General features: G+C 47.6%; 1 protein-coding gene and 1 pseudogene across 1 annotated transcript; both read left to right on the top strand.

The window, feature by feature from the left end:
* Nucleotides 1-2810: 2810 nt before the first annotated feature.
* Itih3 (inter-alpha-trypsin inhibitor heavy chain 3) lies at nucleotides 2811-18063 on the top strand. Its single transcript, XM_090321149.1, has 21 exons — nucleotides 2811-2918; nucleotides 3494-3514; nucleotides 4389-4555; nucleotides 4632-4736; nucleotides 5450-5612; nucleotides 6097-6210; nucleotides 6830-6955; nucleotides 7431-7547; nucleotides 7809-7977; nucleotides 8546-8671; nucleotides 8943-9124; nucleotides 10499-10684; nucleotides 10821-10960; nucleotides 11665-11819; nucleotides 13694-13726; nucleotides 13964-13999; nucleotides 14151-14264; nucleotides 14658-14862; nucleotides 16505-16677; nucleotides 16842-16953; nucleotides 17819-18063. Exons 1-21 carry the CDS (start codon nucleotides 2826-2828, stop codon nucleotides 17946-17948), a joined length of 2667 nt encoding a protein of 888 aa, XP_090177275.1. The 5' UTR covers nucleotides 2811-2825; the 3' UTR covers nucleotides 17949-18063.
* LOC150066517 (prefoldin subunit 1 pseudogene) lies at nucleotides 15140-15637 on the top strand (annotated as a pseudogene).
* Nucleotides 18064-22216: the final 4153 nt, after the last annotated feature.

Raw genomic sequence — 22216 nt, 5'->3', positions numbered from 1 at the left:
AAAATACATTCCTGGTATTCCCTACACGTATGCTCAACGCAGCCCTCTGGTACACTCTTATCATGGCTATTCACAGTGGAAGTGTCCAAAGCCACCCAGCTTACCAGTGGCAGAATTGGGATTTGGACCCATGCTATCTGTTAAGCTTCTGTCATAACTGAATATTCCACCCAGCTAGAGACAACTGGTTCAAGCTTGTTGGAACCCAGTTCTGGATAACCTAAACTATGAAAATACCTATTTCCAGGTAGATGTAGTGTCTAGAAAAAGATCTACCAAAAACAATTGGTCAAGGCCTCTACTTGTGCCTCATTTCCCTGACATTCAAGCTGGTACTTCCCAAAGGCAGAGAAACAGCCATTGCTCAAGCTAGGATGTCAGATGTCCAGGTTTCATCACCCTTCGTCTATTTACACAAGTATCTGGAATTGCTGGCCCTTGGACCTAGTTAAAATGCAACATCAAAGTACAAAGCAATGGAGCCTATGGTTTTAGAAGCCACTGACTCTTCATGTAAAGAGGGATGAATCTCTGTCTACTCTGGTCCAAAGAGTTTCTGCTTTTTTTTTTTTTTTTGCCATCCTGGGCTTGAGCTCAGAGCCTGAGCACTGTCCTTGGACTTTCTCAAGGCTAGAGCTCTACCACTTGAGCCTCAGCACCACTTCCGGCTTTTTTCTATATGTGGTAACAAGGAATCGAACCCGGGTCTTCATGCATGCTAGGCAAGCACTTTAACTACTAGGCCAAACTCCCGGCCCGAGTTTCTGCTTTTTTTCTTTCTCTCTCTGCTGGCTTCTGTCTAGCATCTGCTACAACTGAGGCCTATGGGGACCCAGATAGGACAAAAACTGATTTTGAGGGCCCAGATGATTAACACAAACACTGAGCTCAGAGAGTGTCCTGGGTCTAGGAACACAAAGCCCCTTAGCAACAGGCTGTAGGAAGCCTATGGAGGCTCAGAACTCACCATCGAATGCATCCCAGCCTTTGCCAGGGAGAATGTGGGCTGCCAGATAGCTAAGTTGATCTGGGCAATCCTTTGTCCAGGAATGGCTTCATTTTCTCCTCCTGTAGAGTAGATGTGGGCTGAGCCTGAAGATATTTGATTCAATGTAGTTCTAACTCCTAATTCTTTTTTTTTTTTTTGCTAGACTTGGGGCTTGAACTCAGGGCCTGGGCACTGTTCTTGGACTTTTTCCTCAAGGCTAGCACTTTACCACTTGTGCCATAGCACCACTTTCAGCCTTTTCTGAGTATGTGGTACCAAGGAATCAAACCCAGGATTTTGTGCATGCTAGGCGAGCACTCTACCACAAGGCTACACTCCCAGCCCTGTAGTTCTAATTCTGCAAAATGACTCTAGTTCCTTTCACGTTCCTGAGAATTCCTCATAAATGGCCACAGAATCTGTATTTCAAGTTATCCCTAAAATTCCAAATGTTTGGGAAGGAAATGTCTGGTTTAGGTACAAGAGGCAGGAAAAGCTCCACAGGCAGCCATGAGGCTATGAGAAGGAGCCATTGGACCATGTGGCAGAATCAAAGCCCTCTCCTTGCTCCAGCCACCTAATAGTAATCAAAAGTAAGAAAAACGGCCATGTGAACCAGATGTCCCCAGAATAGCACAGAGGCCCAGCTGTAGTTCTGAGCAGTCTTATGTCAGCACGTCCTGGGTTTGGTCTCTTAGTCCTGAGCACAGTTCCTGCTACCTATGTGGTTTGGCACAGGACTCAGGAGGCTTTAGAACAGGTCCCATCCAGATGGGCTTCTGGTATAGGCAGTTGCCTATCAACAGTGACATTTGTCACTTCATCTTTGATGATTTGTTAACCCTGTTATTACTGTGTGGTTCCAACCATTAGGCCAAGCCCTTCTGTGGAAATACTGCCTTATGAGTTCTGCTTTCTGAAACCAACTCCCTGAACATCTCAGAGTTGGGCTTAGAGCTTTCTGCCATATACACAGCACCACCCACAAGCCATGGGCATCTCATAGCTACTCAGAAGCCACCAAGAATTGATAGTGTTCTGATAGAGCTCTGGAAGCCTCAGCCCCCATTGGGAGATACTTTTAATCGTTAAGCTTTAGGTCCTTCTCTAAAGCTGCCACCCTGGGCACTGGCACACCATTATTACTACAAACATTGAAAGGAATTACTCCCCAGGAAGCTCAGACCTGGAGCACAAAGAGAGCCCTGGGAGCGATGTGATATTGCATCTAAGAGCTCTAGGTCTAGAGGAGCCAGTTAGACTGAATGACACGAAGCTCAACATAAAGTAATGACGAGGTAGGCCGACAGAAGGAGGACAGGGACACGTGTAGCTAAGAGGAGGGCGTGTTAGGAGGAGGAGAGTAAATCCAGAAAATGCAAGTTGAGGCCAAAATCCAGAGAGAGCGGGGCTGAGGGACTTGTGCATGGGGCCCTGGCAGCTCTAGTAGAGTAATGAGTATGGGGCTCAACCATAAGCAAAGAGCCAACCTGAAGACGAGGGTCTGGCTCTGTGCCCTGGATACCTGTAGTAGGCAGGGACTGTGATCTAAGGATAAGAGGCAATGATACTGAGAAGCCTTGCACTCTAAGTGCAATTCACAACCTCCACCCCCACCAGGGTGGCCCAGGGCCCCACTTGTTTCCTGTGGACCTCCATGTCCCTGGCCTGTCAGGAGTGATGCCTCAACATTATTAATACTCACAGGCTGTTTCTCCACCTCCACTCAGCTTCCCACATCCACTGCTCCAGCCCCATGCTGCAGGTCATTGACCCTGCTTGGAAAACACTGGGCTGGCACATATAAGGATAGCGAGCCAGGACTCTGTGCTCAGCCATGGAGTTTGCTTTGGGGTCCTTCCTTGTGTTGGCTCTTCTACCTAGTGTGGCAGCCTCCGGCTTTCCAAGAAGTCCTTTCCGGCTACTTGGGGTGAGTCTATCCCCGCTTTGCTATCAGGGAACTGGGGGATAAAGAAGCGGAAGACACCAATGTAGGCGAGTCCTCTGAGTGGGGTGAAAGGAGACTTGGACCTATACTATGCCTTCTAAGACTTCCTGGTCCTCTGTTTCCCACATCTTGCCCATTGACTCATCATGAATTCTTCTCTTCACTATGAAGGATCAAGTCTCAAACACGTGTAGAGGCTTCTACAAAATGCTGAGCTGAGTCATTATGGTAGCAGGAATAGGGGTATTCTAGAAGGAAGTCTAAGGGGACTAGGGCTAAGGAAAGCCAGAAGGAGAAGAGGCTTGTAAAGTCACAAAGAGCTGAGTCCTGTTTTTCATGCCTTAGACCCGGAGACTGATTAACTGGACCACAGTGAATCCATTTACTCAGATTTCTTCCTACACTAACATGTGTCTAGAGACCCCTAAAAGTGTGTACACAGTGAGGCATCTCACTCTGAATTCTGGCTCCAGCCCAGAACCTGCTCTTGGGTTATACTGGCCTTGCCCTTTGCCTGAACTCTCTTTCTTTTTTTTTTTTTTTTTTTTTTTTTTCAGAAACGGAGCCTCGCGGAAGGGGTGAGAACTTTCACTGGAGCCAGGGCCAAGGGAGTAGGGAAAGGTGAAGATGGTTACCCAATCACTAAACATGGGAGCCATAATGGCAGGCGTCCCAAAGCTGCCAGGCCCCCTAGCCCATCAGACCCTCATGTGACACAAGACTCCAGGAGAGAGCACTATGAAACCATGTAGGAGGTAGCTCAGGAGTGCCCTGATCAGTCATCCTGACCTGGCCAACAACACTGGCCAAGTACTTGCTGGTACCCCCTTATGAAGCATCTTGCTACCCCTGCTTAACCCAATCATCTCCCTAGAGGCTCCCCCTCGATCCTCATCCTTGTTGGAAACAGAGACTCCAAAGGTATCCAAAGACTCCCTTTGGCACAGAAGTTTTTTCTCTTCTAGGAGACAAAGGACACAGGAAGCAGCTGAGTGGGTGGGGAAAGAGGTTGGTGGTGAGAACGATGCCCAGGAAAAGCTGGGCAAAGCCCTGGGCCTGGCTGGAGCTCATGTGGGAGAAGCAGGACTTGGCTGGAGGAGCTTGGGGCTAAGGAAGACTGTCCTGGGATTGAGGGGCAGGGAGGGTGGGATGGCTCAACTTGAGGTCAGATCTCAGCTTTTTATGGCTGCAACTAAACATAAATATGTGTAAACATATTCATGTTTAAGAGGCAGAATAAGCATCAACGGTCAATGATGGGGGTCAGCAGAATGTGCGAAGTAGGGACGTTGCCCAGCTTTCTAATGTAGGTGATCAGGGGGACCAAGGGACCCTGACTTAAGAACCTGCCTTGTAGTATCTGGAAGGGAGGCAACCAGATCGGAGAGCTGGTTCTCCAGAATGAGAGACCAGCTGATCACCACCCAATGAACCTGCCCACCTCTCTCACAGGTGGTTGATGGCATCGAGATCTACAGCACTACAATCAGTTGCAAGGTGACCTCCCGTTTTGCTCACAATGTTGTCACCACAAGGGCTGTGAACCGTGCAGATAAGGCCAAAGAAGTTTCCTTTGATGTGGAGCTGCCTAAGACAGCTTTCATCACCAACTTCACCTTGTAGGTGCCATCACAGCTTCTGGCTCTGAGCTTGGGAGGGGAGGTGTGGCCAAGTGTGACAACTCTTTCCTCACAGGACCATTGACGGTGTCACCTACCCTGGAAACGTCAAGGAGAAAGAAGTTGCCAAGAAGCAGTATGAAAAGGCTGTGTCCCAGGGCAAGACAGCAGGCTTGGTGAAGTAGGTATAGACCTCAGGTCTGGTAGAGAAGTCTGGGATACAAAGACCTTTAGAGAGGCAAATTGCAGCTGTTATTATTCACATAGCAAAATGCGCCCAGAATTTTTGCATTAGCTCATTTTCAGGCTGAGGCAACTGAGGTTCAGAATGATGAGGGAACTCCCTAACTATAGAACTGGGACTTGGGAGGAGAGCATGGCCTAGTTAGAGTGCTTGTCTGGCATTCATGAAGCCCTACGTTTGATTCCTCTGGACCACATACCCAGAAAAAGTTGAGAGTGGTGCTGTGGCTCAAGGGGTAGAGTGCTAGCCTTGAGAAAGCCCAAGGACAGTCATCAAGCCCTGAGTTCAAGCTCCAGGACTGATGGGGGAAAAAGCTGGGCATAGTGGCTCATGCCTGTAATCCAAGCTACTCAGGAGGCTGAGATCTGAGGATCACAGTTCAAAGCCAGTTTGGGCAGAAAAGACCATGAGACTCTTATTTCCAATTAATCACTAGAAAACGGGAAGTGGGGGCTGTCGCTCCAAGGGTAGGGTGGTAGCCTTGAGCTGAAGAGCTCAAGGACAGTGCCCAGGACCAGAGTTCAAGCCCCATAACCCACAAAAAAATAAAAGAAGGAAAGAACAAAAAAGAACTGGAACTTGAACCCAGGATTGAGGAAGGGTGATTCCTGCCGTCTTTGCGGCCAGACACTGACTTAAACACTGTCCAGGGCCTCTGGGAGGAAGCTGGAGAAATTCACGGTCTCTGTCAATGTGGCAGCAGGCAGCAAAGTCACCTTTGAGCTAACCTATGAGGAGCTGCTAAAGAGACACAAGGGCAAGTATGAGATGCTCCTCAAGATCCAGCCCAAGCAACTCGTCAAGCACTTTGAGGTAACCAATCACTCCTGTCACTCCTGCAGCCTCTGCTCAAACTGTAGAGGGGCCCAGAGAAAGGCCTGGGATCTAACAGTTTGGGCCATACCACTTGTGTGGATTACAATGCCTCTGGCCATAGCATCTGGGGGCCAAAGACAGGAGATCCAATTGGACTCAGCTGACCATATTTGGTAGTGGGCCCTTAGGGCATCCCCATAAGCACCTCTCAGGTTTTATAATGAAGTCATAGGCATTTTACTTTTGTCAAAGCTGGAAGTCAAAGGGATGCTGTAATGGTGGGACATGCAGCAGGTGGTGGAAACACTTTGGGAAGAGTGTCTCTGTGGTCGCTTCCCTAGTGGGTGGCAGCAGGCTTGGCCCTTAGCATTGCTCAAGGGGGTGGGGGTGTCCCTGCATAATCACAGGCCCATGACATTTCCCAGAGCTGCTGCACTATCATGGAGTGACAAAAACGCTCTCCTTGCTTTGACCATTTCAGATTGATGCACACATCTTTGAGCCTCAGGGTATTAGCATGCTGGACGCCACAGCCTCGTTCATCACCAATGACCTCCTGGGCAGTGCTCTTACCAAGTCTTTCTCAGGGAAAAAGGTGATATAGATGCCTCTGGGACCTGGGGGTATGGGGCAAGGGCATTGATGCTGCAACTGTTCCTAAAGGAGACTGAGCGCGGATCTCCTGACTCTCCACTGAGGGGTGAAAGATGAAAGAGAACCTTATTCATGGCGCTAGGTGGTTGGCTTTAACTCCCAGGCTCCTTTCGATTCCAGGGTCCTGTTGATCCTCAGCAGAGGATATTTATGTGTGTAGACAGCAAACCTCATCCGGGAACTGCAGGGCAAGTTGCACATGCCCAGCTACTGACTTCTGCAGGCAACATCCCTACTAGGTTGCTCCTTCTCCCGCTCTCCCCTTTTCCTACACCAGTACTCCAATGTGCAAAAGTTCACTTACACGAGGCAAAGATCACTTCCCTAAGTGGTTTCCAACACTGAGCATGAAGATTCTGACCACGCAGGAGAAAAGATGCTCAGAAAGATAGAACATGATGAGCTGCTATGTCCACCGGGCTCCAACATCCTATAGCATACTGGGCCTCTAGCTTCTGCCAGTCTCTGTCAACTTAAAGGCTCCTCATTATGAGGACTCTCCAGGACTGTCTGGCAGCGGGTAGCCAAACTAAACAAGATCTCCCATCTCCATTCCTCAGGGCCATGTATCCTTCAAGCCCAGCTTAGACCAACAACGCTCCTGCCCAACCTGTACAGATTCCCTTCTCAACGGAGAGTTTACCATCACCTATGATGTAAACAGAGAGTCTCCAGCCAATGTGCAGGTAACAACCAATGGTAAAGACAGCCCAATCACCACTATAGTGGGAAGCAGGATGGTGCCTAAAGGGGCTGCAGCTATATCTAGTGCTACCCTCCTCCATATTCAACCACAGCTCTTTCTCTACATTCACTTCCTTGGGTATTACATAAATGTCTGAGTCAGGTACCTGAGCTACTCTGGAGTCTGAGATCTGAGAATCATGGTTTGAAACCAGCCATGATAGAAAAGTCTTGAGATTCTTCTCTCCAATTAACCAGCAAAAAGCCAGACATGGAGGGGTGGCTCACGTGGTACAATGCCATTTGAATGAAAAATCCAAGTGAGAGAGCAAGTCCCTGCTGAGTTCAGGTCTCAGTACTAGCAAAAAATGAATGAATGAATGAATGAATGAATGAATGTGTGCTTCTACCTGAAGGTGGAGCCCACCAGGTGTTGCTAAAGGGAAAATGGTCTCCATCTCTCTCCTCCCATTTTAGGTGGTCAATGGCTACTTTGTGCACTTCTTTGCTCCTCAAGGCCTTCCAGTGGTCCCAAAGAATGTGGTCTTTGTGATTGATGTCAGTGGCTCCATGTATGGTCGAAAATTAACACAGGTAGATTTGTGGGGGTTCAAGAGGGATTTTTGGGGGGAGGGAGAGATTTTTTTTTCCACACTAAAAATGATGGAATTTCTGGTGGAAGAGGAGGAAGTGCTCAGGGTGTAAGAAGGCGCAAAGGCTCTGCCCACTTTTGTAGGGTGCCTCAGGCAACATTCCTTGAGCAAACGGGAAGCACGTCAGTTGCCAGGCTAGGTGGGGAAAAGATTTTACCTGCTGCTGCTATGGCTGTCAGGTTCTTGTCCATCTTTTTCTTAGACCAAAGATGCCCTTCTCAAAATCCTAGAGGATATGAAAGAGGAAGACTTCTTGAATTTCATCCTGTTCAGTGGAGACGTGAGCACTTGGAAAGACAACTTAATTCAAGCCACTCCAGAAAACCTGAAGGAGGCCAGGGAATTTGTAAAGAGCATTCGTGATCAGGGATGTAAGAACAGAGGGAATAATATACACTACCCTTCAGTCTCCCCCTCTCCACAGGCAGCCTGCCTACCTCCTTCTTTGGGACAGATCCTCTGCAGACCCTCACGCAGAGTAGAGGTGGGATGGCTTGAAGACAGTGTTATGTACTCTACAGGAATCTATGGTTCCAATCTCACAAGTATCCTTGAAAGACACTTGACCATAGAGAACCCTTCTTCTTGGTCCTATTTCACAAGAAAAACCATAGATGATATCTATATTGCTCTCCTCTCCTCCCAGTGAGGAGGTGAGGAGTTCATCTGACTGCTTTCCAAATTGCTTTTATAATTACCACATGCTTCTATCCTTTTGGTGATCCTTTGATCCTTGTATGAAAGTGTGCATCACTCGTTGATGTGCCAATTCTTTCAGCTTACTATATTGGCTTACTGTATTATCGTATTGGCTTACTATATATATATATGTGCATACTAGCAAATACAGGCAGATGGGGTCTCTGGTACATGAGCAGGGCCTGTTGTCCACTCAGAGGACCTCCCTCCCACAGTGCTGCCTTTCTGTCTCTGTCCCAGTGACCAACATCAACGATGGGCTGCTGAGGGGCATCACTATGCTGACCAGGGCCCGGGAAGAGCATCTTGTCCCTGAGCGGAGCACCTCCATCCTCATCATGCTGACAGATGGCGATCCCAATGTTGGTGAGTGGGGAGGGAGGCAGCTCTGAACCAGGATGAGGGCCTGGTGGCTGTCCTAGCTGCCTCCCTAGCTCTGAAGACAGCTCACTGCAAGACCTCCAGTGGCTCTTCCCAGGCTGTCCCACTACCTGTGAGCCCCTCAACGACAGGGTCCTGCCCTCTGCCTCCACCAGCAATCTGCACTATCTGCCTTGGCAAGAGCTTGGTGGCAACTCCCTCAGCTGTGCATGTGCAGGCATCAGACTTCCTCAGGCTGTCCCCTGCTCTTCTGTAGGTGAGAGCAGACCTGAAAAGATCCAGGAGAATGTGCGGAACGCGATTGGAGGCAAATTCCCTTTGTATAACCTGGGCTTTGGCAACAACTTGAACTATAATTTCCTGGAGAGTATGGCCCTGGAGAACAATGGCCTTGCTCGGCGCATTTATGAAGACTCTGATGCCCACTTGCAGTTGCAGGTACACCTTGCCTTGTACACCTCCAGGAATGAGGAGCTCACTGCTTCTTCAGGCATCTATTCCACTGTGTAATACCTTGAGGCATTAGAAAGACTTGGAGTGGGAAGCTACCCCTGGATGCCTCTTGTTATAAGTTAGTCCTTGTACTTCACAGAACAGACTCCTTTCCTTTGTAGGGTTGCCAGAGTTAAGTACATGACATATAGATAAATATGAAATCCTTATAAGCAACATTGCAGAAGACACTGAATTAGTTTACTAATTTTGCCACAATGAAGGACATTACCAAGGACTGGGTAGCTTAAATAACAGGAACCATTGTCTCACAGTTCTGGAGGCTGCAAGTCTAAGTTCAAGACCAAAATGTGGGTGGGCTAGTTCCCCTCTGATCTGTCCTAGGCCTATCTTCTTGGCTTGTCTGTGGCATCTTCTCCCTGTACCTTCTGTCATTCCTCATTGTGTGACTGTATCCAATTTTCTTCTTGTATAAATAAAGCCAGGAGTCACTGGGCCCACCCATTGACCTCATTGGGTTATTTATGTAAAAATTCTACCTCCAAATAAGGTCACATTTGGAGGACCTGTAGGTTAGAACAATATCAGATACACTTTAGGGAATGCAGTGTATTATTCAACCCATAACAGACATAGTTATACTTAAATATAAATATATATATATTATTTTTTTGGTTGGATGCCAGTGGATCATGCCTGTAATCCTAGCTACTTAGGAGGCTGAGTTCTGAGAATCATGGTTCAAAGCCAGCCAGCCAGTCTGAGTGATTGTTATCTCCAATTAATCACAGAATAAACCAAAAGTGGTGCTATGGCTCAAGTGATAGAGTGCTAGCCTTGAACAAAGGAGCCGAGGGCCAGCACTAGTACCTAAGCCCAGAGTTCAAGCCTTGGGACCGGGCCAAAAAAAAAAAGTTGTTTTTAGCTAATATTAAATTTTAAATGTGTCCTTTCTTTTGATCTATAATTCTGGATACCTTCCCCAGACAGGGAATAGCATCTCCACCTCTGCAGCTATGCTCTTCCTCCCCACCCCCACCTCCTCTGTCCAACTTGGATCACCAGGACGTTTATCCCTTTCTTTTCTCCTTGCTGTCACTTCAACAACCATTTCTCAAAGACTTTTAAAGAACTCTGCCAAGAACGTTCTTCTGTTCTAGTCTTCCAGCAGGGTTGGGGCAGGAAAGACTTGCCTAGAATGAAGAGCAGTTAGGGCGATGCTGCAGAGTCAGGAGGCAGGACTGCCCAGACCTGAGGGCTTGGGATGCCAGGCTATAATTTGGGGCCAGATCCCTTCTGGGCTCCTTCACGCTTGCCCCGGGGAACCTGAGATGACCAGATCTCCAATCTGAACTCCAGGGCTTCTATGAGGAGGTGGCTAACCCACTGCTGACAGGTGTGGAGGTGGAATATCCTGAGAATGCCATCCTGGACCTCACCCAGAACAGTTACCAGCACTTCTACGATGGCTCTGAAATCGTGGTGGCTGGACGCCTGGCGGATGAGCATATGAACAGCTTTAAGGCAGATGTGAAGGGCCATGGGGTAAGAAGACTGGACCTGGGGAATGAAGAGCTAGGCCAGAAGGTCCCAGCTTTCAGGCATCATGAGGGTCCGGTAGTGGCAGCCCCTGATCCTGGCCCACAGGCTCTAACCATTGCTTGTTCCCACCTGGGCCTAGGCTATGAATGACCTGACCTTCACAGAGGAGGTGGATGTGAAGGAGTTGGAGGAGGCCCTGAAGGAGCAAGACTACATTTTTGGAAATTACATCGAAAGGCTCTGGGCCTATCTCACCATTGAGCAGCTACTGGAGAAACGGTGACCTGGCCCACCTCTCACATAGCTGGGTCCTACCCTGGGTAGCTGGCACTGCTAGCAACACATGTGTACCCACCCTCATGTTGGTGTGCTGTGAGGGAAGCCCAGAGGAATAAGACTTGACCATACCCAAGGGAAGGGAACCTCCATACCCATCTCTACTGCTCTACTATTTTCTTGGCTCAGCCAAAGAAATCTCTGTGTCCCCCACTCTGACCTGACATCTGAGGCTCAAGCAGCGGAGCACACAGCCAAGGCCAGTAACTCAGGAGTGCCTCAAAGGCTAAAGGGACTCAGTACCCTATTCCTCCCACCTGGTACCACCTAGGAATGACAGGAATGAACAGTGACCAGGAGGCAGAGGTCAGCTTGCTGGAGAGGGTGATGCCAGAGTTCCTTTAGGTGTAATAAAGCTGCAAAGCTCCCGGCATAGAATTTGGCACCTGCTGGGCACCTGGCACATAGATAGGATCACAAGCAATTGCTGAGTGTCCATTTCAAGCCCTTTATATTTTAGAAGTGGGGAAAGAAGGCCAGAAAGTAAACAGAGTACAGGGAGATGATGGTGATCCATTTTCTGAGCATTACTCTGGAGCAATAAGAGGCTACCTCTAGGGCTCTTGGTATTGTTCCAAGAGCCAGTGCAGCAAGGGCAGGTAAGAGGTGTTGTGTGTGCACTTTCTTTGAGTAGTCTATCCTTACAGCAAGAATGCCCATGGTGAGGAAAAGGAGAACCTCACAGCCCAGGCCCTGGAACTGTCTCTCAAGTACCACTTTGTGACACCGTTGACCTCTATGGTGGTGACCAAGCCTGAGGACAATGAGGACCAGACATCCATTGCAGACAAGCCTGGGGAAGGTAGGAACAGACACTGGGCCTTGGGGTGACCTGTAGAGGAGGTGGCCAGGCTGGGGAGACCACACCCCCTAAAGGGGCGCATGTCCAAGAGCATTAGAAGGAAAGTTGGCCAAAGGATAGGGAAGAGAGTGTGCCAACAGTGGAATAGTCAGGAATGACAGTGGGGTATGGGGTGAACAGGAAACCCTTGAGTCTCTCAGGGAAGATGAGCTAAAGTAGCACACTCTTGGAGGCCATTTTAAGGAAGGGATTTTGTTTGTAGTATTAGAAGGGTTTCATTAGGCAAGAAGAAGCACTTGCAATTAAAAGTTAGGCCTGGAGAAGTCTACTGGGCACATAGAGACTGAGAGAAAAAGGAGGCCTCGAGAGCTGGAAGCAGAGGTCAAGCCTCTACAACCAGCCCTCCAGATTGTACTCAACAAGGGGGGGTCTCAATACCTAGTACAACTGGACATGCAGGGGGCACAGAGAGTTTGACACCAAGACGCATGAGAGGTGAAGAATTGGTCCAGGCAGCAGGCTCTGAGCCCTGCTTGGGCCACTCTTATTAGCTACAATATCTTCAACTGGTGACCTGTGGCTTCTAACATACTTTTCCTCTTCCTCTCTTGCTGTGCCTGCAGGTGCAGAAGGTAAGCTTCAGACTGAGGTCAACTGGGCATCGTGGGAGAAAGATGAAACAGAACTGAAGGAGGTCTTTCCAAGTCCGTAGAGTCACCAAGCCTGGGGGCACTTGATACATCCAGGCGTGGGTCCAGCTCTCTTACTGCCAGATAATGGGCTACATGACCCTCTAAGCCCGAGTTCTCATCAGCTGCCTAGAAGCAGGCTTTCCCTGTCCAAGAAGGGACAATCAGTAAGACAGTGTCCTCTGACCTGCCAAAAGGGACAGTTACCTCGTGAGGCACTTCTCAACGCCACAGCAACTACCCAAGAGAGTCCTTTTATGCTGCAGTGAGGGAAGGGAGGCAGGAACAAGCTAAGCCTATTGTTTAAGGCCTCAGCAGGTAGTTGACCTGTGCTTAGGCTTAGGCAGCCTAGGCCCAGCACCCATCGCAGAAATCACTGGGCCCGAAATGTTTGACACCAATCACCACAAAATTGGATTCTTATACTCTGTCATCCAGGGCATCCAACCTTCACCTACAAGAAGCACATATGCATTGAGCCATTCCTTTCCCCTCAGAATACCTCTTTCAAGTGTAGTCAATGGTGTGTGTGTGTGTGTGTGTGTGTGTGTGTGTGTGTGTGTGTGTGTAAGTGTGCATGTAGGTATTATATATTGGTATGGTTGTTAGATGTCTTACTACCAAAGAGCAAGAGATAACTGTGGGCCTCAGCCTACCCAAGTAAGGGTCTGGTGAGTCCCGGGGTCTGGATGGATGTCTTCTATAATCATTACTCAGGAGCGAGAAGCTGATAACTTGATGGCTCAGGCATATCAAAATGTTGGGCTCCTAGCATTAACCATATCTATCAATTACCACCAGTCTCTTTTTTTTTTGCCAGTCCTGGGGCTTGAACTCAGGGCCTGAGCACTGTCCTTGGGCTTTCCTAAGGCTGGAGCTCTACCACTTGAGTCACAGCACCACTTACAGCTTTTTATGTATGTGGTACCCAGGAATCAAACCCCAGTCTTCATGCAGGCACTCTACCACTAGGCCAAACTCCCATCCCAACCACCAGTCTTATAAAGGTGTTCCCTGGGCGTGTCCCTCTTCTAAAGACTGAACCTTGGAATCACAGCCCCATATTTTGTGTCCAGTGTGAGAGCCCTCCTAGGGCCAACAGCCTTCAGACAAGCGGAAGGCACAGGGCTGGGGCTGGGGGGTCCTTTTAGACTCTTTAACCATGGCTCTTTGGCTTCTTTTTAGCCACTTCAGTGATCTCCTCCAAGGCCTACCTGAGTAAGTACACAATGACTTCTACAACTCTGTCTGCCTACTCTCTGGAGCTCAGTCTTATCCCACCCTAGTTTGTGGTGTTTCTGGTGTCAGGCAGATGGTCCTGGTGTCCTGGGGAAACTGGGTGGCTGTGGAGGCAGTAGAGGGTACAGGAGAAGTAGGAGGAGAATCGTGCATCAAATCTGGTTGGAGGTCTCAGCCCTTGCTTGCTGGCTGAATCCTTCTCCCTTTACTCCACAGCCAGTTACCAGCCTCCTCAAAACACATATCACTATGGTAAGTCCATGGCTCCACCCAGGTCAGGGCTCAGGGTCCTAGGTACAGAACTGCCTGCCCAAGAGTTCCTCCTATAGGGCCAGGAGGCCCAGGGAGGTCCTTTGTACAGGAGAATCTCTGGGTGCCAGCCTCTTTTCTGATGTGCCCTCAGTGGATGGCGACCCCCACTTCATCATCCAAGTTCCAGAGAAAAGTGATGCCATCTGCTTCAACATTGACGAAGAGCCAGGCACAGTGTTGCGCATCATTCATGACCCTGTCACAGGTGTGAGCTGTGGGGAACCAGAAGTCCCTGGGAGGATTCAGGGGGCCTGGTGCTCCTCACTCTGCTCTAGGAGCAGTCATCTCCATACACAGAGCACTCTGTGGGCAGGAGTGGTGGGGTGGGGTACTAAAAGCCAGACTCACTATGTCCTGAGTGCTAGTAGAGAAAGAGCAAGAGAAGTCTGGCTCAGCGGGCAGAAGTAAGGACCCGGCCTGTGTCTAGGGAACACTTTGTCTTCTGAGCAACACTCTTTGACCCAGGCAAGGGGCAGGCTGACAATGCCCCAACACAACCTAGCTACATTAAGACCCGAAGTGTCTACAACAGACAGGGGTGGCATCTTGCTCCCAGCCTAGACTTCATTGGTCTCTCCCCTGCTCACCCCTCTGGCAGGTCTCACGGTCAATGGGCAGATCATTGGAGACAAGGGAAGCAACACTGATTCCAAGACCAGGAAGACTTACTTTGGGAAACTGGGCATTATCAATGCTCAGATGGATTTCCGGATGGAGGTGACCACAGAGAAGATCACCCTGTGGAATGGTGTGGCAGCAAGCGTTTTCAGCTGGCTGGACACGGTCATGGTCACCCAGGATGGGTAAGGTCCTCTATGTCTCTAAAAGACATAGAAACCAGAAGAATTTGACCCAATCCCAGCACAGAATATCTGCAGGGTTATTGGAAAGACTGGCAGGCTGGGAGTTCATTACCAAGAACGGGTGACCATAGTAGCTCCTAGTAAAACCTAGACCCCTGTCAAGAGCCAGACTAATGCTGGGTGCATAAGGCTCATGGCTATAAATCTAGCTACTCGGGAGGCTGAGATATGAGGATCAAGGTTGAAAGCCAGTCAGGTTAGCCACGCCTGTAGATTCATCTCTAATTAATCAACAAAAAGCCAGGACTGGAGGCAATGTGGTTTAGTGTGAATGAAAAAGCTGAGCAGAAACGTGCAGGCGCAGAGAGTGCATCAAGATGGCAGCCCCCATGGATCTGAAGAACTCCAGGCCAAAGTTACTGACACTCAACAGAAGGTGAAGCTTGCAGACATACAGATTGAACAGCTAAACAGAACAAAAAAAGCACACACACCTTACAGATACGGACATTATGACTTTGGTAGGTGAAACTAACATGTATGAAGGCGTAGGAAGAACGTTTATTCTTCAATCCAAGGAGGTAATTCACACCCAGCTATTAGAGAAACACAAACTAGCAGAAGAAAAAACTAAAGAACTAGAGCAGAAAAAGTCTTACCTGTAGCGCATTGTTAAAGAAGCCGAGGACAACATCCGGGAGATGCTGATGGCACGAAGGGCACAGTGGAAGCATCAGAAGTTCTTTCTCTCTTGACTCCTCTCATCCTGGCAAGAACTGAGGGACTTTCCTTTGGCTAGATGGACCTTTTGATCGGAATGGCTTCACCCCATCTTCCCTATATTGGAACCTCTTTTGGTTCCCTCCTCTGTGTATGTTCCCTGCCTCTGCCATCCTGCCCAGGATACCCTTAGAGCCTAGGTTGATAGGAGGGAGAAGACAGGGTCCAGGGAGATAGGAAAGCTTTGTCTGAGCCTTCTGTTAGATAAACTGTCAAACCAATAAAAGGCTATGTTCCCCCCCCAAAAAAAAACAAACTGAGCAGAAGCATAAAGCCTTTAGTTCAAGCCCTAGTATTCACACACACACACACACACACACACACACACACACAGCTAATAGGAATCATTTTGAGGGGAGAGGTGTGGTGGCATCAAGCTGGAGTCCCAGTGCTCAGGAGGCCAAGGAGATCCCATAAATTGAAGGATAGCCTGGGAAATGAAGCAAGAAAGCATTCAGTGACAATAACAACTATCTCAACTTGTATCTTCTCTGCCTAAACATATTAGTTCTGAAACTCCCTAGCTCCTAGCTTTTCCTTGGTCTTTGGAACCCAAGAGGCAGAACGGGAGTACTACTCTCACTGAGGTTCAAAAACCTGCCCCAAAGTCATACAAAGTTAGGGGCCTGGGTCTCAGCCCCAGGTCTCTAGACTCCTAAGTCCTCTTCCTTTCTTACAGAGGCAATAAGTGGAGGGTATAGACAACTTGCATGAGATGCTTTGTTTCCAACACTATTCCTCAGAAATCTGTGTGTTCTCAGGGGCCATATGCCCAGTAGGCCTTGCTGGATGCCCTTAATTTGCATAGCCAACAATCATAGTCCTCAGGGCCCTACAGCCAATACCTCCTCTTCTCTCCCAGGCTGTCTGTGTCAATCAACAGGAAGAAAAACATGGTGGTCTCCTTTGGAGATGGAGTCACTTTTGTAGTTGTCCTACACCAAGTATGGAAGAAACATCCAGTTCACCAAGACTTTCTAGGGTTCTACGTGGTGGATAGTCACCGGATGTCAGCCCAGACGCATGGACTTCTGGGTATGCAATGTTCAGACAGCAGGCTGTTTAGCCATGTAGCAGGATGGAAAACACATTCCTGCTCACATGCTCAATGCAGCCTTTGCACAAACCCTGAAAACCCAGTGGCCATGTCACTCATAGCAATGGCCAGAGGCTGACAATGTGAATATTTTCATTCCCAGGGCAATTCTTTCACCCTCTTGACTTTGAAGTGTCCGACATCCACCCAGGCTCTGACCCTATGAAGCCAGATGCCACAATGTTGGTGAAGAACCATAGGCTGACTGTCACAAGGTAAGGATATACCTTTTTCCCTGCAACAAGACAGGAGGGAAAAAAAGCCTTCTCTGTACTGGCACATTGCCTGCTAGGCTCTTCTTTTCTGTGAGGTATCCTTGTATCTTCTTGAGGCTTTGTCCCTCTTAGTCAAGGGAAAGCCCATACTTGGCTCTCTAGAAAGAGCAATCATGTCACCTTATTTTTGACCTAATAATTGTAGGTTTTTTTAAGTTTTCAGTGTCAGTGGCTGGGGAAACCATTCAATGGTAGAACTTACCTGGCATACATAAAGCCCAAGTTTTGATTCTTTTTTTTCATTGTCAGGATAAGGTATAGTGGGGTTACAGTTACATTCGTCAAGTGGTAAATGTATTACTTCTCGCATATTGACACTCCTTCTCATGTCAGGTTTTGATTCATAGCACAAAAAGAGGAGAAAAAGACAAGAATTTTTACTGAGTGTTAGTGGTTCACACCTGTAATCCTAGTGAATCAGGAGGCTGAGATATGAGGATTGTGGTTCAAATCCAGTCTGGGCAGGAAAGCCCATGAGATGACTCAGAAACTACTCAGAAAATGCTGAGTCAGGGACAGGGCTCAGGCCCAGAGTCCAAACCCCAGGATGGATGGACACACACATACACACACATACACATGTACATACGCATGCAGGCACATGCGCGCGCGCACACACACACACACACACACACACACACACAGCCCTCAAGAATTTCCAACATCACCCTTCTTCAATTCTAAGCCCATGACCACTGTAACCAATTCCCTTGGGTATTGGGGGGCCTTGTACCTGCTAGACACATACCCAGCCTCACTACCATGCACAGTATAGTGTATCTCTCTCTCTCTCTCTTTTTCTTAGGGGTTCCCAGAAAGACTACAGAAAGGATGCCAATGTTGGTACCAAGGTCATGTGCTGGTTTGTCCACAACAATGGGAAAGGATTGATTGATGGTGTCCATACCGACTATATTGTCCCCAGTCTGTTCTAAGCAAATGTATCAGCTCCTGTTAAGACAGAAGGCCCAGGCTGTGGGGCATCTGGAATAGAGGCACAGAATGGGGCCTATGGGAGGGACTGGACAATAAAGCCTAATATGGAAATCAGCCTCTGGATGCCTTCATGAGCCACAGTTCCAAAGAATAAGCACAGTATGGCAGCACTTCAAATGAGTGACCACTAATTAGAAGGCGACTTCTCAGGCCTCTCTATTGATACAGCTGAGAGGCTGAGTTGGTTGGCACAGCACTTCAGAGTCAATTTTCATGATGTTTGAAAGGGAAAACAAAAACCTATGATCAGCTCCTGAACAAGGACCTCTGAAAAGTTAAGAAGGCTTGAGTACATTTCAGAGCCCAAGAATGTCATTAAAAAAAAAGTCAGCAGTCATAGCTCCTATAGGATAAGCAGAAATAGAAAATACTCCAGGACAAACACAGTTGGTATATAAATGCGAATGTCATCTATCCCTCAACCTGTCCACCTTTGTGTCACCATGACAAGAAATAACGAGAGGAGGGGAGGGGAGAGGAGGGGAGAGGGGAGGGGAGGAGAGGAGGAGAGGGGAGGGGAAGGGAGTGGAGGAGAGGGGAGGGGAGGGGAGGGGAGGGGAATAGAGGGGAGGGGAGGGGAGGGGAAGAGAGGGTAGGGAAGGGAAGGGGAGGAGAGGACAGGGGAGGAGAGGACAGGGGAGGGAAGGGGAGGAGAGGACAGGGGAGGAGAGGACAGGGGAGGAGAGGAGAGGGGAGAACTCCCAGGAGGCTGAGTACTACTTGCAGTCTGGTGGCTGTTTATGCCCTAGGGAGGGAGCATGAGAGATAACATCTCCTAATCTGATAGCCTTTCCTGGCTCTAAGATGAATGGAGCAGAGGTCTGGGCTAAATTCGATAAAATGTCCAAGCCTTGGTCCTGGGTGGGCTGTCAACCTGAGGTCTCCATTTACATCTGTGCCATGGGGACTTGTCCTGCAAAAGGGTGACAAGGCATCCCCAAGCAGCAGAGCTGAGTGGGACTAAGAAAAGAAGGAGGTGATCCCCAAACAACATCCTGCCCCCATCCCCAACACACTGGCAGGAAGCCTTCCCCCAAAGGAAAAATCTAGGCAGACGGTCTTTGTTCAGGTTCTACAATGCCCTGGTTCTCTTGTCTCTGCTCACACTCAGGAATTCAGGATAGAGGGACTCTTCTATGGCAAAGTATGCACAATTGGAGCTCAGCTTGTGAGCCCCCACTTCCATTTTACTCTGTAGCACCTCTTTCCTTCTCCTTCCCCTTCCCTGAACTCAGGGTCTAGAGTCCTAGTTACATCCAGAATTGGGACTAGGCTTATTCTGTTCCCTCTACCTGGGACCTTTGCCCTGCTTTTCCACTGAGCGAATCTCTCTATTCTTTAAAACTGAGCCTCAGCACACCACCTTCAGGAAGCCTTGCCCAACATTTCCAGGCTAGGCAAGATTTTTCCCTCCGGGCTTCTGCAGCACCTGGTCATTTTCTGCTTGACAGCTATCACAGCAAGTACAGTGTCTTATCACTTAGAAACCATTTTAATTTTTTATTAAAGAATTTATTAACATTGATTTTTGTATCATATTTCAAATGATGTGTTTAACAAACAAGTATTCAAGAAGGGAATCTCTATATACAATCACTGGGACTTAGATTTTAGAACATAATTAAAATTAGGCTGAGGGTTTGTATGTCATAGATACATTTTAATCTATGTAATAAAACATTATGTCTATAGAGTCATAGGGTTTTATGTCTATCTAGTTGTGTTTATATTTCCAGTACCATGTCCATAGCATTGGGTCCTCCCTCTTGTACTGTTTGGCTCTAATAGCCACATATTAAGGATACCATGTGCCTTTTGTTCCTTTGATCTTGACTTGTCTCACTCAACATGATTCGTTCTAGATTCATCTACTTCCCTATAAATGCCATTATTTTATCTTGTCTGTTGGCTATGTAGAATTCCATTGTATATATATATACCACATTTTCTGTATCCATTCGTCTGCAGTAGGGCATCTGGATTGTTTCCATCGCCTGGCTATTGTGAATAGTGCAGAGATGAACATAGCTGAGCAGGTGTCCTTATCATACCTTGGGTTATGGTGTTTAGGTTTGTAGGGAAGGTCAATTTTCAGTTCTTTAAGAAACCTCCACACTGCTTTCCAGAGTGGCTGAACTAGTCTGCATTCCCACCAGCAGTGCTGTAGGGTTCCTTTCTCTCCACAACCCCGCCAGCAACTGTCATTGCCTGAGTTCAAAATCTTGGCCATTATTGTTGGGGTAAGGTGATATCTTAGGGTTGTTTTTATTTACATTTCCTTTATGACCATGGATGATGAACATTTTCTCATATGCTTTTCTGCCATTTTAATCTCTTCTTTTGATAAGTCTCTCTTTAGTTCCCTTGCCCATTTAGTGAATGGTTTGTTGGGTTTGTGGGGGGAGGGATTAGGTTCTTGAGTTCCCTGTAGACACTGGATTTTAAGCATTTGTCTGATGTATTATTGGTAAACATCTTTTCCCAGTTGGTTGGCTGTCTCTCTACTTTTGTGGCTATGCTTTTATCTGTTCAGAAACTTTTTATGTTTAGGTAGTCCCATTTATCAAATCTCTCTCCAATCTGTTGTGACCCTGGGATTCTGTTCAGGAATCTTTTGCCTGTGCCTATGAGTTCCAATGTCTCTCCTACTCTACCATGTAGCAGTTTCACGATTTCCGGTCTGACATTGAGGTCTTTGATCCACTTTGAGTTAATGCTTGTGCATGGCAAAAGGCTAGGGTCAAATTTTAGTTTTCTGCATGTGGCTGCCCAGTTTTGCCAGCACCAATAATTGAATAGGCTGTGTTTGTTCCACTGTATATCTTTGGCTCCTTTGTCAAATACAAGTTGCCTATATGTATGTGGTTCTATTTCTGGGTCTTCTATTCTGTTCCACTGATCTTCTGATCTATTTTTGTGCCAATACCATGCAGTTTTTATTATTATGGCTCTATAGTAGAATTTGAAGTCTGGTATTTTAATAACATCTGCATTGCTCTTTTTGCCTAGAATTGTTTTGGCTATTCTAGATCTTTTCTTGTTCCATATGAACCTTTGGATTGTATCTTCTATTTCAGTAAAGAATGTCTTTGGGATTTTGATGGGGATTGCATTGAATTTGTATATCAGTTTTGGCAGTATAGCCATTTTCACTATGTTGGTTGTCCCTACCCATGAGCATGGGATGTCTTTCCATTTCCTCGTGTCCTCTTTAATTTCTTTTGTAGAAACCAAAGTTCTCTTAGCAGTAGCCTCAGGTCTGGCCCAAGGAGGTGCTAGAAAGTACCTGATAGATGAAGCATAAAAACCAAGAACCTGCTTTCAACTATCCCAGAGCACCCCTTTAAGTGTCAGTCCCAAATTAACTGGGATTCATCTGCAGATGCACCAGTCCCTAGCCTGGCTCAGTGGCTGCATCCCAAAGGACAGCTTGAGCTGGGTACTCCTCTCTTGTCCCTGTATACCCCTTACTAGAGGCTGCTCTCTTGTCTCTGCTCTCTGGCTTGAGTCTTTCAGGAAAATTCTTTAAAAAACACAAGGGGTCCCTACCTGTTAAGGAGGCTGAATGGACAGAAGGCAAAAAGTGTTTCTAGGTATTGGGCAAACTGACTGCTGGAGAACCTCCCACTCACCTGACCTCTGACCCTTCTAGAAAGATTCATCCAGCAAGTGTTCAAAAGCTGAGAGAGAATATTTCCCCTTAACAAACAATGTAATTCTTTTTCTGTTTTACCCTGGTTGCCAGGAAGCTCAGAACAAAGCTTTATGGCCAATCCCTGGCTGCAACTTCCCCTACCTTGGTGTTTATAATTTAACAGTCCTGCTGCTTTTATTCTCATATCAATGGCCTTTTGCTTTATATTCTTTACACTATTTTATATTGTTTTATTGTTGTTTTAGAGTTAATACACAGTAGGATTGCCTTTATATACATCAGGTAATAAGTACCTTTCCTTCCTTTTACATAGTATCACGTTTCCTCATGCTCTTCCATTCCCCACCCCCCCATCTCCACCTATGTGTTCCATGATTCACGTTCACCAATGTCCAGTGCAGTCCGTGAGCTCCGCTGTGCACTTTTTCACCCTTTCCCACTGATTCTGTGCTCTCACCCCACCTTCCCTCAGATGTGCCTGTGAGTACACTGTACATGAAGCAAAGAATACAGTCATCAGAAAACGAAAAAAAAAATTGAGAAAATGTCCTG

Source organism: Megascapheus bottae, chromosome 2 (assembly GCF_031878675.1).
Source record: "Megascapheus bottae isolate mThoBot1 chromosome 2, mThoBot2.hap1, whole genome shotgun sequence".
Taxonomy (NCBI): domain Eukaryota; kingdom Metazoa; phylum Chordata; class Mammalia; order Rodentia; family Geomyidae; genus Megascapheus; species Megascapheus bottae.
The sequence above is the reverse complement of the archived record's forward strand: the minus strand, read 5'-3'. Positions and strand labels throughout refer to the sequence as shown.